The 18,023-nt window shown below is 46.0% G+C and overlaps 1 protein-coding gene across 1 annotated transcript; it reads right to left on the bottom strand.

Annotated features, from left to right (window-relative positions):
- Nucleotides 1-11,817: 11,817 nt before the first annotated feature.
- Nucleotides 11,818-14,482, bottom strand: pnmt (phenylethanolamine N-methyltransferase; the record flags this gene model as incomplete). Its single annotated transcript, XM_084161123.1, has 3 exons — nucleotides 11,818-12,259; nucleotides 12,711-12,927; nucleotides 14,281-14,482. 3 exons carry the CDS (start codon nucleotides 14,480-14,482, stop codon nucleotides 11,818-11,820), a joined length of 861 nt encoding a protein of 286 aa, XP_084017249.1.
- Between the last annotated feature and the right edge of the window lie 3,541 nt (nucleotides 14,483-18,023).

Below are 18,023 nucleotides of genomic sequence, written 5' to 3' on the forward strand. Positions count from 1 at the left end.
CTCGTCCTGCTGCTTCAAAGTTCAGAAGGCAGGTTGTGAAGAAACACATTCAGTTCAAGACCCTAACTGTACAGGATCTATCACCATGCCCCGATGAGATGGTATGGGTTGTCTTCAATTCGGAGGCTGAGCAGGTAATGGCATATCTGAAGGCCAAGCTGATCAGTGTCACCCAGGAATTAAACCTGATCAAGGGTGTGGCCAAGATGGATGCTCAGGCTTTGGAGGAGAAAAATGCAAAGGAACAAGGTGAAGAAGTACATCTGGGAGATCTGCCTGATGAAGGTGGATACTGACCTATGGGAGATGATGAGATAATGAAGAGGAGGAAGAAAGGAGGAAAGAGGTGATGAAAAACGGAGGAGAAGAGGGCAGTGTGGCAAGTAAGCCAAAGCAGACAGCAGCCAAGAGATACGTGAGCAGGGACAGGGTCCAAGTCAAGAAGAGTGTGAATGAGGAGGATGAGAAAAAGAAGAACGGAGAGGTAAATTAGTCTACTGCTGATCTAGTTCAGTGTTGTGATCATGTTTAGGCTTATTTGTATTACATACTGTATGTTGTATAGTTTGCCCATCTGATAACGAGGATGACCACAATGGAAATAAGTCTGTTGACTTTGTGTTTTTATCCTTGAGCATTTTAATGTGTGTAGTGTTGTATTCACAATGGCTGAAGCAACTCAATGTGGCCTATTTTAAATTTGTCACATAAATAAACAAATTCATTCCTTCATTCAGGTGGTAACAAAACATAGATTTGAAGCCGTGTGAGCACTGCGGCCGGTGCTTTGATCCTAGCCGCCTGGAGAAACACAGCAAGATCTGTGCCAAGCTCTCCTCCAAGAGCTCTAGACGGGGGGTCTATGAATCCACCAAGCACCGGCTCAAGGGCACTGAACTGGCCGGCTACGTGAAGCGATCTGTGGTGTGATGTACCAAGGGACCTGGGTCTGTCTGGAAATTACCACTCTTTTTGATTGAACAGAGAGAGAGGACAGACAGATAGACAGACAGACAGAAAGGAGGAGGAGATAGACAGGACAGAGAGGAAGAGCAGTGGGGCTGGGATTCGAGAACACGCCAAAACAGACATAGATGTGCTGTGGGCATCGGCGGTGACTGCTATAGACCAATGTCTGACCAACTGCTAGACCACCTGTTATTCAAAAGATGACCTCTACTTTGGAATCGGCGACAATTCCAATAAGAGGCAGTACTACTAGGAGGCAGTATTCTACCCAGAACCATCTAAATCAACAGTGTTCAGCAGTTCCTCAAATACACAGAAACACCTGTAGTTCTCCAATAAAATAAGGAATCCAAAGAACTCATTCAAAATGTTTCAGTCAGATGTGTTGCAGGAAAGTAAAGGAAATTCAATATTATTGCATAGTATTCCTTTAATAACTTCTGCTCTCCATACCTGTGCATTTCAAATCAAATCAAATCCCCGGTACAGAGTCAATGTGCGGGGGCACAGGTTAGTTGAGGTAATTGAGGTAATATGTACATATGGGTAGAGTTAAAGTGACTATGCATAGATAATAAACAGAGAGTAGCAGCAGCGTAAAGAAGGGGTGGGGTGGACAATGCAAATAGTCCGGGTAGCCATGATTATCTGTTCAGGAGTCTTATGGCTTGGGGTAGAAGCTGTTAAGAAGCCTTTTGGACATAGACCTGACGCTCCGGTACTGCTTGCCGTGCGGTAGCAGAGAGAACAGTCTATGACTAGGGTGGCTGGAGTCTTTGACATTTTTTAGGCCCTTCCTCTGACACCGCCTGGTATAGAGGTCCTGGATTGCAGGAAGCTTGGCCCCAGTGATGTACTGGGCCGTACGCACTACCCTCTGTAGTGCCTTGCGGTCGGAGGCCGGGCAGTTGCCATACCAGGCAGTGATGCAACCAGTCAGGATGCTCTCGATGGTGCAGCTGTAGAACCTTTTGAGGATCTGAGGACCCATGCCAAATCTTTTCAGTCTCCTGAGGGGGTATAGGCTTTGTCGTGCCCTCTTCACGACTGTCTTGGTGTGTTTGGACCATGATAGTTCATTGGTGATGTGGACACCAAGGAACTTGAAGCTCTCAACCTGTTCCACTACAGCCCCGCCGATGAGAATGGGGGCGTGCTCAGTCCTCTTTTTTTCCCTGTAGTCGACAATCATCTCCTTTGTCTTGATCATGTTGAGGGAGAGGTTGTTATCCTGGCACCACAAGGCCAGCTCTCTGACCTCCTCTCTATAGGCTGTCTCATCGTTGTCGGTGATCAGGCCTACCACTGTTGTGTCGTTGGCAAACTTAATGATGTGTTGGAGTCGTGCCTGGCCATGCAGTCATGGGTGAACAGGGAGTACAGGAGGGGACTGAGCACGTGTTTAGTCCCAGGGTCCTTAGCTTAGTGATGAGCTTTGAGTGTACTATGGTGTTGAACGCTGAGCTGTAGTCAGTGAATAGTATTCTCACACAGGAAGCATTCCACTTCCTTGTCACCTGTGTGCTTTTATGTGAACCTTAATTGGAACAGCGCCGGAGAAGATGGCTGCCGTTTTACAGCCCTCTAACCATTTGTACTATTATGTGTGTTTTTCCGCGTTATTTGTAATTTATTTTGTACATAATGTTTCTGCCATCGTCTCTTATATCCAAAAAGAGCTTCTGGATATCAGGACAGCGATTACTCACCTCGTATTGGACGAAGATTTTTTCTTCAACGAGGCGGCAGCGAAGGATATCATACAGACACCCGACAAGGCCCAAATCCCCGTCATTCGCGTGAGGAAGAGACGGAGATATCGTGGACGTAGATCGGGGTGCCGTGTACGGATCCGACGGCGAGCGAGTAAACTGCCTCTTCCATCAATCCTATTAGCCAATCTTCAATCATTGGATAACAAATTGGATGACCTAAGATTACGGTTATCCTACCAACGGGACATTAAAAACTGTAATATCTTATGTTTCACCGACTCGTGGCTGAACGACGACATGGATAACATACAGCTAGTGGGATATACGCTACATCGGCAGGATAGAACGGCTGACTCCGGTAAGACAAGGGGTGGCGGTCTGTGTATATTTGTAAACAACAGCTGGTGCACAAAATCAAATACTAAGGAAGTCTCGAGGTTTTGCTCGCCTGAGGTAGAGTATCTTATGATAAGCTGTAGACCACACTATTTACCAAGAGAGTTTTCATCTATATATTTTCATAGCTGTCTATTTACCACCACAAACCAATGCTGGCATTAATATTGCACTGAATGAGTTGTACAAGGCCATAAATCAACAGGAAAACGCTCATCCAGATGCAGCGCTCCTAGTGGCCGGGGACTTTAATGAAGGGAAACTTAAATCAGTTCTACCTCATTTCTACCAGCATGTTAAATGTGAAACCAGAGGAAAAAAAAATCTAGACCACCTTTACTCCACACACAGAGACGCATACAAAGCTCTCCCTCGCCCTCCATTTGGCAAATCTGACCATAACTCTATCCTCCTGATTCCTGCTTATAAGCAAAAACTAAAGCAGGAAGCACCAGTGACTTGGTTAATAAAAAAGTGGTCAGATGACACAGATGCTAAGCTACAGGACTGTTTTGCTAGCACAGACTGGAACATGTTCCGGGATTCTTCAGACAGCATTGAGGAGTACACCACATCAGTCACTGGCTTCATCAATAAGTGCATCGATGATGTCGTCCCCACAGTGACCGTACGTACATACCCCAACCAGAAGCCATGGATTACAGGAAACATCCGCACTGAGCTAAAGGGTAGAGCTGCCGCTTTCAAGGAACGGGACTCTAACCCGGACGCTTATAAGAAATCCCGCTATGCCCTCCGACGAACCATCAAACAGGCAAAGAGTCAATACAGGACTAAGATTGAATCGTATTACACTGGCTCTGACGCTCGTCGGATGTGGCAGGGCTTGAAAACTATTACAGACTACAAAGGGAAGCACAGCCGCGAGCTGCCCAGTGACACAAGCCTACCAGACGAGCTAAACCACTTCTATGCTCGCTTCGAGGCAAGCAACACTGAAACATGCATGAGAGCACCAGCTGTTCCGGATGACTATGTGATCACGCTCTCCGTAGCCGATGTGAATAAGACTTTTAAGCAGGTCAACATTCACAAGGCCGCAGGGCCAGATGGATTACCAGGACGTGTACTCCGAGCATGTGCTGACCAACTGGCAAGTGTCTTCACTGACATTTTCAACATGTCCCTGACTGAGTCTGTAATACCAACATGTTTCAAGCAGACCACCATAGTCCCCGTGCCCAAGGACTCTAAGATAACCTGCCTAAATGACTACCAACCCGTAGCACTGACGTCTGTAGCCATGAAGTGCTTTGAAAGACTGGTCATGGCTCACATCAACAGCATTATCCCAGAAACCCTAGACCCACTCCAATTTGCATACCGCCCCAACAGATCCACAGATGATGCAATCTCTATTGCACTCCACACTTCCCTTTCCCACCTGGACAAGAGGAACACCTACGTGAGAATGCTATTCATTGACTACAGCTCAGCATTCAACACCATAGTGCCCTCTAAGCTCATCACTAAGCTAAGGATCCTGGGACTAAACACCTCCCTCTGCAACTGGATCCTGAACTTCCTGACGGGCCGCCCCCCAGGTGGTAAGGGTAGGTAACAACACATCTGCCACACTGATCCTCAACACGGGGGCCCCTCAGGGGTGCGTGCCCAGTCCCCTCCTGTACTCTCTGTTCACCCATGACTGCATGGCCAGGCACGACTCCAACACCATCATTAAGTTTGCCGACGACACAACAGTGGTAGGCCTGATCACCGACAACGATGAGACAGCCTATAGGGAGGAGGTCAGAGACCTGGCCGTGTGGTGCCAGGACAACAACCTCTCTCTCAACGTGACCAAGACAAAGGAGATGATTGTGGACTACAGGAAAAAAAAGAGGACTGAGCACGCCCCCATTCTCATCGACAGGGCTGTAGTGGACAAGGTTGAGAGCTTTAAGTTCCTTGGTTTCCACATCACCAACGAACGATCATGGTCCAAACACACCAAGACAGTCGTGAAGAGGGCACGACAAAGCCTATTCCCCCTCAGGAGACTGAAAAGATTTGGCATGGGTCCTCAGATCCTCAAAAAATTCTACAGCTGCACCATCGAGAGCATCCTGACTGGTTGCATCACCACCTGGTATGGCAACTGCTTGGCCTCCGACCGCAAGGCACTACAGAGGGTAGTGCGTACGGCCCAGTACATCACTGGGGCCAAGCTTCCTGCCATCCAGGACCTCTATACCAGGTGGTGTCAGAGGAAGGCCCTCAAAATTGTCAAAGACTCCAGCCACCCTAGTCATAGACTGTTCTCTCTGCTACCGCACGGCAAGCGGTACCGGAGTGCCAAGTCTAGGTCCAAAAGACTTCTCAACAGCTTCTACCCCCAAGCCATAAGACACCTGAACAGCTAATCATTGCTACCCGGACTATTTGCACTGCCCCCCCACCCCATCCTTTTTACGCTGCTGCTACTCTGTTAATTATTTATGCATAGTCACTTTAACTCTACCCACATGTACATATTACTTCAACTACCTCAACTAGCCGGTGCCCCCGCACATTGACTCTGCACCGGTACCCCCCTGTATATATAGCCTCCCTACTGTTATTTTATTTTACTTCTGCTCTTTTTTTCTCAACACTTTTTTTGTTGTTGTTTTATTTTTACTTTTTTTGTTAAAAATAAATGAACTGTTGGTTAAGGGCTGTAAGTAAGCATTTCACTGTAATGTCTGCACCTGTTGTATTCGGCGCATGTGACCAACATTTTTTGATTTGATTTGACAAGTGACCCATGACCCAACATATATTGCTCTCTAGTGCAGGGGTTCCTTTTTTCTTCGTTACTCACCAATTAAGGTGTCTATAGCGTTGTGAACCACCATAAGTGTTGAGCGGTGAAAACACATACTAAGACCAAAAAATTATAAAAATTACAATACCAGTCAAAAGTTTGGACACACCTACTTATTCAAGGGTTTTTCTTTATTTTTACTATTTTCTACATTGTAGAATGGCACCGGAGAATAGAATGGTGCTGGAGAAGATGGCTGCCGTTTTACAGCCCTCTAACCAATTTTACTATTATGTGTGTTTTTCCGCGTTATTTGTAATTTATTCTGTACGTAATGTTTCTGCTATCGTCTCTTATAACCAAAAAGAGCTTCTGGATATCAGGACAGCGATTACTCACTTCGTATTGGACGAAGATGATTTATTCAACAAGTCGGACACGAAGGATATCCTACAGACACCCGACAAGGCCCAAATCCCCGTCATTCGCATGAGAAAGAGACGGAGATATCGTGGACGTAGGTCGGGGTGCCTTGTAAGGATCCGACAGCGAGCGAGTAAACTGCCACTTCCATCAATCCTATTAGCCAATGTTCAATCATTTGAAAATAAATTAGATGACCTAAGATTACGGTTATCCTACCAACGGGACATTAAAAACTGTAATATATTATGTTTCACCGAGTCGTGGCTGAACGACGACATGGACAACATACAGCTAGCAGGCTATACACTACATCGGCTGGATAGAACGGCTGACTCCGGTAAGACAAGGGGTGGCGGTCTGTGTATATTTGTAAACAACAGCTGGTGCACAAAATCAAATACTAAGGAAGTCTCGAGGTTTTGCTCGCCTGAGGTAGAGTATCTTATGATAAGCTGTAGACCACACTATTTACCAAGAGAGTTTTCATCTACATTTTTCATAGCTGTCTATTTACCACCACAAACCAATGTTGGCATTAAGATTGCACCGAATGAGCTGTTTAAGGCCATAAGTGAACAGGAAAACGCTCATCCAGAGGCAGCGCTCCTAGTGGCCGGGGACTTAAATGCAGGGAAACTTAAATCAGTTCTACCTAATTTCTACCAGCATGTTAAATGTGCAACCAGAGGAAAAAAAACTTTTGACCACCTTTACTCCACACACAGAGACGCATACAAAGCTCTCCCTCGTCCTCCATTTGGCAAATCTGACCATAACTCTATCCTCCTGATTCCTGCTTATAAGAAAAAACTAAAGCAGGAAGCACCAGTGACTCGGTTAATAAAAAAGTGGTCAGATGACGCAGATGCTAAGCTACAGGACTGTTTTGCTAGCACAAACTGGAACATGTTCCGGGATTCTTCAGATAGCATTGAGGAGTACACCACATCAGTCACTGGCTTCATCAATAAGTGCATCGATGACGTCGTCCCCACAGTGACCGTATGTACATACCCCAACCAGAAGCCAAGGATTACAGGCAACATCCGCACTGAGCTAAAGGGTAGAGCTTCCGCTTTCAAGGAGCGGTACTCTAACCCGGACGCTTATAAGAAATCCCGCTATGCCCTCCGATGAACCATCAAACAGGCAAAGAGTCAGTACATGACTAGATTTAATCGTACTACACTGGCTCTGACGCTCGTCAGATGTGGCAGGGCTAAAAAAAACTATTACAGACTACAAAGGGAAGCACAGCCACGAGCTGCCCAGTGACACAAGACTTCCAGACGAGCTAAACCACTTCTATGCTCGCTTCGAGGCAAGCAACACTGAAGCATGCATGAGAGCACCAGCTGTTCCGGATGACTATGTGATCACGCTCTCCGTAGCCAATGAGAGTAAGACTTTTAAGCAGGTCAACATTCACAAGGCTGCAGGGCCAGACGGATTACCAGGATGTGTACTCCGAGCATGTGCTGACCAACTGGCAAGTGTTTTTACTGACATTTTCAACATGTCCCTGACTGAGTCTGTAATACCAACATGTTTCAAGCAGATCACCATAGTCCCCGTGCCCACGGACAATAAGATAACCTGCCTAAATGACTACCAACCCGTAGCACTGACGTCTGTAGCCATGAAGTGCTTTGAAAGGCTGGTCATGGCTCACATCAACAGCATTATCCCAGAAACCCTAGACCCACTCCAATTTGCATACCGCCCCAACAGATCCACAGATGATGCAATCTCTATTGCACTCCACACTGCCCTTTCCCACCTGGACAAGAGGAACACCTACGGGAGAATAAGATTCATTGACTACAGCTCAGCATTCAACACCATAGTGCCCTCAAAGCTCATCACTAAGCTAAGGATCCTGGGACTAAACACCTCCCTCTGCAACTGGCTCCTGTACTTCCTGACGGGCCGCCCCCAGGTGGTAAGGGTAGGTAACAACACATCTGTCACACTGATGCTCAACACGGGGGCCCCTCAGGTGTGCATGCTCAGTCCCCTCCTGTACTCCCTGTTCACCCATGACTGCATGGCCAGGCACAATTCCAACACCATCATTAAGTTTGCAGACGACACAACAGTGGTAGGCCTGATCACTGACAACGATGAGACAGCCTATAGGGAGGAGGTCAGAGACCTGGCCGTGTGGTGCCAGGATAACAACCGCTCACTCAACGTGACCAAGACAAAGGAGATGATTGTGGACTACAGGAAAAAAAAGAGGACTGAGCATGCCCCCATTCTCATCGACGGGGCTGTAGTGGAACAGGTTGAGAGCTTCAAGTTCCTTGGTGTCCATTTCACCAATGAACTATCATGGTCCAAACACACCAAGACAGTCGTGAAGAGGGCATGACAAAGCCTATTCCCCCTCAGGAGACTGAAAATATTTGGTATGGGTCCTCAGATCCTCAAAAAATTCTACAGCTGCACCATCGAGAGCATCCTGACTGGTTGCATCACCGCCTGGTATGGCAACTGCTCGGCCTCCGACCGCAAGGCACTACAGAGGGTAGTGCATATGGCCCAGTACATCACTGGTGCCAAGCTTCCTGCCATCCAGGACCTCTATACCAGGCGGTGTCAGAGGAAGGCCCTCAGAACAGTCAAAGACTCCAGCCACCCTAGTCATAGACTGTTCTCTCTGCTACCGCATGGCAAGCGGTACCGGAGTGCCAAGTCTAGGTCCAAAAGACTTCTCAACAGCTTCTACCCCCAAGCCATAAGCCTCCTGAACAGCTAATCATGGCTACCCAAACTATTTGCACTGCAATATGTAGTAATCAAAAAAGTGTTAAACAAATCATAATATATTTTATATTTGAGATTTTTCAAATAGCCACCCTTTGCCTTGACGACAGCTTTGCACACTCTTGGCATTTTCTCAACCAGCTTCACCTGGAATGCTTTTCCAACAGTCTTGAAGGAGTTCCCACATATGCTGAGCACTTGTTGGCTGCTTTTCCTTCACTCTGCAGTCCGACTCATCCCAAACCATCTCAATTGGGTTGAGGTCGGGGGATTGTGGAGACCAGGTATAATAATAATATAATAATAATAATAATATGCCATTTAGCAGACGCTTTTATCCAAAGCGACTTACAGTCATGCGTGCATACATTATTTTGTGCATGGGTGGTCCCGGGGATCGAACCCACTACCCTGTTGTTACAAGCGCCGTGCTCTACCAGCTGAGCTACAGAGGACCAGGTCTTCTGATGCAGCACTCCATCACTCGCCTTCTTGGTCAAATAGCCCTTACACAGCCTGGAGGTGTGTTGGGTCATTGTCCTGTTGAAAAACAAATGATAGTCCCACTAAGCCCAAACCAGATGGGATAGCGTATCGCTGCAGAATGCTGTGGTAGCCATGCTGGTTATGTGTGCCTTTAATTCTAAATAAATCACAGACAGAGTCCCCAGCAAAGCACCCCCACACCATGACACCTCATCCTCCATGCTTCACAGTGGGAACTACACATGCGGAGATCATCTGTTCACCCACACCGTGTCTCACAAAGACATTAAATTTGGACTCCAGACCAAAGGACAAATTTCCACCAGTCTAATGTCCATTGCTCGTGTTTCTTGGCCCAAGCAGGTCTCTTTTTCTTATTGGTGTCCTTTAGTAGTGGTTTCTTTGCAGCAATTTGACCATGAAGGCCTGATTCACACATTCCCCTCTGAACAGTTGATTTTGAGATGTGTCTGTGACTTGAACTCTGTGAAGCATTTATTTGGGATGCAATTTCTGAGGCTGGTAACTCTAATGAACTTATCCTCTGCAGCATAGGTAACTCTGGGTCTTCCATTCCTGTGGCAATCCTCATGAGAGCCAGTTTCATCATAGCGCTTGATGGTTTTTGCGACTGCACTTGAAGAAACTATCAAAGTTCTTGAAATGTTTTGTATTGACTGACCTTTATGTCTTAAATTAATGATGGACTGTCGTTTCGATTTGCTTATTTGAGCTGTTCTTGACATAATATGGACTTGGTCTTTTACCAAATATGGCTGTCTTCTGAATACCACCCCTACCGTGTCACAACACGACTGATTGGCTCAAACGCATTAAGAAGGAACGAAATTCCACAATTTAACTTTTAAGAAGGCACACCTGTTAATTGAAATGCATTCCAGGTGACTACCTCATGAAGCTGGTTGAGAGTATGCCAAGAGTGTGCAAAGCTTTCATTTTTTGTAACAATGCACACAAAAGTTCATCCCCTGACCTACCTGGATATCTGCTGCTATCCACAAGTGGAACCACTGCTCTAGTGTACAAATTAAGTGGAATATACAAATTATTTTGTAGTTGAGAACAGACTGGAATGAAATAGGACAGTCAGAAACAGGTAACAGTTCAATGTTTTTATTTAACTTCAGGCAAAGTCAGTGAAGCCCCAAGCCAAGTTAACGTTGACCAACAAGCCAAAAGTAGCCAGAGAGAATAATACATAACCCAATAAGAGACCACAATAAAAATACATTTTAAACATACAAAGTGGTTGGTTAATGGTTTGGAGAGCATGGAACTTTGATGTAAAAAACAATCCAAATCAATTGAGACTTAAAGCCTATTTAGTCCTATCTGTGACAAACAAACACTTTTTTAAACAGCCAACAACATTGCCAATCGCTGACTAAACCTAAAAGACTAACCTTAACCCTCATAGAAAATAACTTAATTGTTAGATTTACATGACTTCTCGGGTCGAAGTTGAAGTACGAAAACATACTTGGGTCTTCCACCAACCTATCAAATTCAGGCTCTATGAAGTAACTGCCTTTGAATGCATTGGTAGCAAACCCAAATACTCAGTGGCTGCATTTACACAGGCAGTCCAATTCTTTTGACCAATCAGATCAGCTCTTTTGAGAATAATTGGGCAAAAGATCAGAATTGGACTGCCTATGTAAACGCAGCCAGTGGGTTCAAGACTAAGATCAAGATGCTGCAGGTAGTTCATTTCAACAGCAGAGGGCAGAAGTATACCTTTTATTCTTGAAGTCAAATGTCAGTGAAGGGCCGTAAATGTTAATTGGATTTCTATTGTGGAAATTGTTAACAATCTTCCTCTCCTACTCTTTCTCTCATTCACTTTTCCCATTCAAAATGCTATTTTATTTATGTGTTTTAATCTTATTTTATTGTTTACTTCCTCACTCTTCTGATCCAATCTTTCCCCTCTCTCCTCCTCTTTTTAAATACAGTTTGCCTTATCACTAATCCAACATCCTCCACCTCTTCTTCACTTTTTTCATTCCTTATCTTCCTCATCATCTATTGTTTACCTTCTGACCACATCTATTTTAGACTTTGACTCATCCTAGTCCCATCCAACCTCTCCTCCTCCTCCTCCTCCTCCTCCTCCTCCTCCTCCTCCTCCTCCTCCTCCCCTCCCCTCCCACCTCCACCCACCCACCTATCTTCCTCCTCCTCCTCCTCCTCCTCCCCTCCCACCTCCACCCACCTACTTTCCTCCTCCTCTCCTTTCCTCCTCCCCCTCCTCCTCCTTCTCCTCTATGGCTTCCTGGCCTTCACAAAGAACACGCCCGTCACGTCGTCCACCCCCACCTTCATGCCCTGGGGCAGCGTGTACACCTCCAGCCTCACCAACGTGTACCCACTGGCCCTCACGCTGGCACACACCTGGGCCTCATCCAGGGGCACCACAGGGATGCGCACACCGGGCCCCCCCATGTAGTAGCTCTCACCCAGGGCCCCAATCAGGAGCAGGTGGCCCCCGGGCCGGAGGAGGCCCCTGATGTGACCCAGGGCCCGGGTGAAGGAGGCCAGGTCGGGGCTGACGCTTTCTAGGCAGAAGCAGGACACCAGGCAGTCGGCGCCGGCTGTGGGGAGCTGGGAGTCAAGGGGGAGGGGGCGGGGGAGGTGCACGTCGATGGGGAGAATGTCGGAGACAACCGAACGCAGGCGTGCAGCTTTCTCGGTCCATGCTGAAGGGCTGATCAGAACAATAAAACAATTAACAACAATAAACATAGATTATTTAATGGAGACCTGACGTTTTCAACCCAGATCTGGACAGGTGTCAAACGTCAGTCCTCGAGAGCCAGTCCCTTGCACTTACTTGACCAATCAATTTCATTGATATGCTAGGAAGTCAGTCCCCGCACCTGGTTTCCCAGGTCTAAATCTGAATTAGAGTTTATAGGCAAGAGTGAAAACCAACAGACACTTCTAATGCGTCCCTCAAGGAGTTGAGTTTAACACTTCAAATCATATTCATTAGGCACCAAATGGAAGAAAACTGACTGAAACAGGAAGGGACAACCTGTTCAACCTGTTTAACTTGTCCAATATGAAACGCTTCTTTTCGTTTTCCGTTGCAAATCTTTTGCGACGGTGTGCACTAATTAGTACGACCCTTGTCTAACACTAACATCAGCACCCACCTTCGGCCTTCCAGCTTGCAGACATGCTGCAGGTAGGGCGTCCAGTCCAGGCTGCTGTAGCCCTTGCCCTCGCCCTGCAGCCAACGCCTCAGCTCCTGCCTGTTCACCTCCAGGAAGTCTGTGAGGAACACCGTGTCGAACACCTCGCAAGCGCTCAACACCTGGTATAGAGTGGGCCCTGAGCCCACATCCACCAACACCTCACCTCCCACGTCACCTGACAGTAGATAGAAGGAAGGGGAAAAAGGGAGGTAGAAAGAAAGGGTAGAGATAGATTACAGTTTAGTAGACACTCTTATCCAGAGCGACTTACAAGTATGGTTAAGTGCCTTGCTCAAGTGCCTTGCTCAAGGGCACATCGACAGATTTTTCACCTAGTCGGCTCGGGATTAGAACCAGCAACCATTCGGTTACTGGCACAACGCTCTTAACCACTAAGCTACCTGCCGCCCCCCACTTCATTGCTTCCACTTACAGTCCATTCAGATCTGTGCACCCTAAAGGGCTAGGGGGAAGGTGTAGGGACGCATGGTGGGTCACTGATCAGCACTGACCAATGAGATGGATGCTATTTGAACAAACCTGATTGGTAGTGTAAAAGGGTGGGAGAGAGAGGGAGAGGAGGGTAGGGGAGGAAATAGAGAGAGTAAGGGTGGGAGAGAGAGGGAGAGGAGGGGGGAGTAACGGTGGGAGAGAGGGAGATGACCGAAGGGGTCGACAGAACGAGGTGTAGAGAGAGAGATGTGATACAACATTAAACACACTCACCCCTCTCCATTTACAAATATACTGTACGTGCACAAAAACACAGATATAGTACATATTTCATATATCACACCCTCAGTGAAAAATGTAATTCATACTGCCGCTGATAGACAAACAGACAGATGCACACACACACACACACACACACACAAACAGGAGTTGAGTTTAACACCTCAAATTGTATCCATTAGGCACCAAATGGAAGAAAACTGACTGAAACAGTTTTCTTCCACACACACACAGACTCAAACAAGCACGCACACACGCACGTGTAACGGAGTTAAGAACGTACCGTAAGGTCTCTCCACAGCAAGCTTGAAATGTCGCTGATGGAGCTATCGAATTAGATATTTTTCGGTAGCTCAAACCATTGCAACATTGTCAAGGAGAGCAGTCACGTGTGTTTGTGAAGCAGAGGATCACTGGTTCGAGCCCAGTATGGGGCAGTCGGAACATGTAGTTAGCTGTTAGCAACATGCTGACCCCTGTTACAGTGGTACCGTGGCCCGGCTTGGCAGTTTGGCTCAACTCAACGACTGGAGTAGCTCACTGTGTAGCGAGTTTAGAAGGGACGAGTGTAACAGAGTTAAGAACGTACCGTAAGATCACTCCACATCAAGCTTGAAATGTCGCGGATGGAGCTATCGAAATAGACAAACCGTTGGAACGTTGTCAAGGAGGGCGGTCACTTGTGTTTGTGAAGCAGAGGATCACTGATTCAAGCTCAGTATAGGGCAGTCGGACAGTGGAGTAAGCTAAGCTGTTAGCAGCACACTGATCCCGTTACACACACACGCTCACTCACCCTCGGTAAAAGCTCTGTGCAGACATCCTAGTTTCCAGGGTACGATGCTGTCTTGCCGGTCAAAGTCCGCCCGCGGTGGCATGTAGTTATACTGTAGATAGGCTGCCGGGTCAAAGCCTTGGTAACAAGCTACCATAGCCGCCACACCCTTCTCTCTCTCTCTCTCAATCTCTTCTTTTAACTTTTTCACCTCCCTGTCCATGCCTTTTTTCTCTATCAGAACCCCTCTTTCCCACGGTTTCCACTCCTTTTCAGTTCTCCCTTTTCTGCCTTTCTATCAGTGGGTCAGCAGGTGAGTGGAAAACGGTCTCTGTCTCCCCCAGTATTAATACCTGTGTGTGTGTTGTGTTGTGCGTGTGTGTTCAGTGTGTGCGTGTGCTTTGTCTATGTCTGTCTGTGTTCCTAAGCTTTGGGGCAGTCTCTCTCTTTCTCTTTCTCTTTCTCTCTCTTTCTCTTTCTCTTTCTCTTTTTTTTTCTCTCTCTCTCTCTCTCTCTCTCTCTCTCTCTCTCTTTCTCTTTTTTTTTCTCTCTCTCTCTCTCTCTCTCTCTCTCTCTCTCTCTCTCTCTTATCAGACAAGATAGCGATCCCCTCAGCCTCTTTCTGGGACGGTGTGACCACCTGATACCTTTGGGCCATCCACTATTCCACTTCCCCTAGCCCAGGGGGACTGATACCATCACACAGAGGGCTTTCTCCCCAAGGAAATCCACTAATGGCTGCCCACACAAGCACTTCAAGGCCCCCAACCCCTTATAGACTCTCTTATCTCCCCCATCGCAAAAAGGAGCTCTCAGGCAAAAACAAACATAGAGGTTTAATCACTGTCAATTATCAGTCAGGCGGCCATTTTGTTTTGCTGTACAGGGGGAAAGAGAGGAAAGAGAGGAAAGTTGGGATGTTTAGAGAGATTGAAGTGGAAGGCAAAGATTGTTGTATGGATGAGGTAAGAAATTTAGCTTAAGACTTCTGTACTAACAAAGACAGCTACAACTCAAATGAACAATGTCTGGTGAAATGTTGTGTCCATTTTAACCCTCATGCTACCAACATATTTTACATACAGTGGGGAAAACAAGTATTTGATACACTGCCGATTTTGCAGGTTTTCCTACTTACAAAGCATGTAGAGGTCTGTAATTTTTATCATAGGTACACTTCAACAGTGAGACGGAATCTAAAACAAAAATCCAGAAAATCACATTGTATGATTTTTAAGTAATTAATTTGCATTTTATTGCATGACATAAGTATTTGATCACCTACCAACCAGTAAGAATTCCGGCTCTCACAGACTTGTTAGTTTTTCTTTAAGAAGCCCTACTGTTCTCCACTCATTACCTGTATTAACTGCACCTGTTTGAACTCGTTACCTGTATAAAAGACACCTGTCCACACACTCAATCAAACAGACTCCAACCTCTCCACAATGGCCAAGACCAGAGAGCTGTGTAAGGACATCAGGGATAAAATTGTAGACCTGCACAAGGCTGGGATGGGCTACAGGACAATAGGCAAGCAGCTTGGTGAGAAGGCAACAACTGTTGGCGCAATTATTAGAAAATGGAAGAAGTTCAAGATGACGGTCAATCACCCTCGGTCTGGGGCTCCATGCAAGATCTCACCTCGTGGGGCATCAATGATCATGAGGAAGGTGAGGGATCAGCCCAGAACTACACGGCAGGACCTGGTCAATGACCTGAAGAGAGCTGGGACCACAGTCTCAAAGAAAACCATTAGTAACACACTACGCTGTCATGGATTAAAATCCTGCAGTGCACGCAAGGTCCCCCTGCTCAAGCCAGCGCATGTCCAGGCCCGTCTGAAGTTTGCCAATGACCATCTGGATGATCCAGAGGAGGAATGGGAGAAGGTCATGTGGTCTGATGAGACAAAAATAGAGCTTTTTGGTCTAAACTCCACTTGCCGTGTTTGGAGGAAGAAGAAGGATGAGTACAACCCCCTAGAACACCATCCCAACCGTGAAGCATGGAGGTGGAAACATCATTCTTTGGGGATACTTTTCTGCAAAGGGGACAGGACGACTGCGCTGTATTGAGGGGAGGATGGAAGGGGCCATGTATCGCGAGATCTTGGCCAACAACCTCCTTCCCTCAGTAAGAGCATTGAAGATGGGTCGTGGCTGGGTCTTCCAGCATGACAACGACCCGAAACACACAGCCAGGGCAACTAAGGAGTGGCTCCGTAAGAAGCATCTCAAGGTCCTGGAGTGGCCTAGCCAGTCTCCAGACCTGAACCCAATAGAAAATCTTTGGAGGGAGCTGAAAGTCTGTATTGCCCAGTGACAGCCCCGAAACCTAAAGGATCTGGAGAAGGTCTGTGTGGAGGAGTGGGCCAAAATCCCTGCTGCAGTGTGTGCAAACCTGGTCAAGACCTACAGGAAACGTCTGATCTCTGTAATTGCAAACAAAGGTTTCTGTACCAAATATTAAGTTCTGCTTTTCTGATGTATTAAATACTTATGTCATGCAATAAAATGCAAATGAATTACTTAAAAATCATACAATGTGATTTTCTGGATTTTTGTTTTAGATTCCGTCTCTCACAGTTGAAGTGTACCTATGATACAAATTACAGACCTCTACATGCTTTGTAAGTAGGAAAACCTGCAAAATCGGCAGTGTATCAAATACTTGTTCTCCCCACTGTATACTCTGCAGGATTCCTGTAGGATTTTTCATGCAGGATTCCTGTAGGACTTTTTTGTAAGGGTGTAGATAGCCTAATTCGGTGTGTGTGTACATGTGTGTGTTTGACATAAGACACCTTTTTAATAAATAGTGATTCTATTGTGGGGTCATTTTGACCCCAAGACGAAACCATCGGAAAAAGCAACAATCATAGCAAAATATTAACTTAATTCTTATCAAAACATCATTATACATGTAATTAATGTAATCTGAAGAAAAAAACAGGGAAAAAACAGACTGTTATTTTAGCAAAATTACAGTTCATTTGCATATTCTGTCAAACGAAGATATAAATGTTTCCCTTAAGTAATGTGCAGCTTTTTTCAAAGTACAATCCACATTAGTACTAAAAAGCTGATTTACCACAATTTGTTGTAGTATCATTTAGTTTTTAGAATTTTGAAGTACATTTTCATTTTGTCATATTTCTTTAGTAGAAACGACTGCTATAAAGGGGTGGTACACCTACATTTGAAATATACAATACCAGTCAAAAGTTTGGACACACCTACTCATTCAAGGGTTTTTCTTTATTTTTACTATTTTCTATATTGTAGAATAATAGTGAAGACATCAAAACTATGAAATAACACATATGGAATCAGGTAGTAACCAAAAAAGTGTTAAACAAATCAAAATATATTTTATATTTGAGATTCTTCAAATAGCCACCCTTTGCCTTGATGAAAGCTTTGCACACTCTTGGCATTCTCTCAACCAGCTTCACCTGGAATGCTTTTCCAACAGTCCTGAAGGAGTTCCCACATATGCTGAGCACTTGTTGGCTGCTTTTCCTTCACTCTGCCGTCTGACTCATCCCAAACCATCTAAATTGGGTTGAGGTCGGGGGACTGTGGAGGCCAGGTAATCTGATGGAGCACTCCATCACTCTCTTTCTTGGTCAAATAGCCCTTACACAGCCTGGAGGTGTGTTGGGTCATTGTCCTGTTGAAAAACAAATTATAATCCCACTAAGCCCAAACCAGATGGAATGGCGTATTGCTGTAGAATGCTGTGGAAGCCATGCTGGTTAT

Source organism: Coregonus lavaretus (assembly GCF_964263955.1).
Source record: "Coregonus lavaretus genome assembly, chromosome: 1".
Taxonomy (NCBI): Eukaryota; Metazoa; Chordata; class Actinopteri; order Salmoniformes; family Salmonidae; genus Coregonus; species Coregonus lavaretus.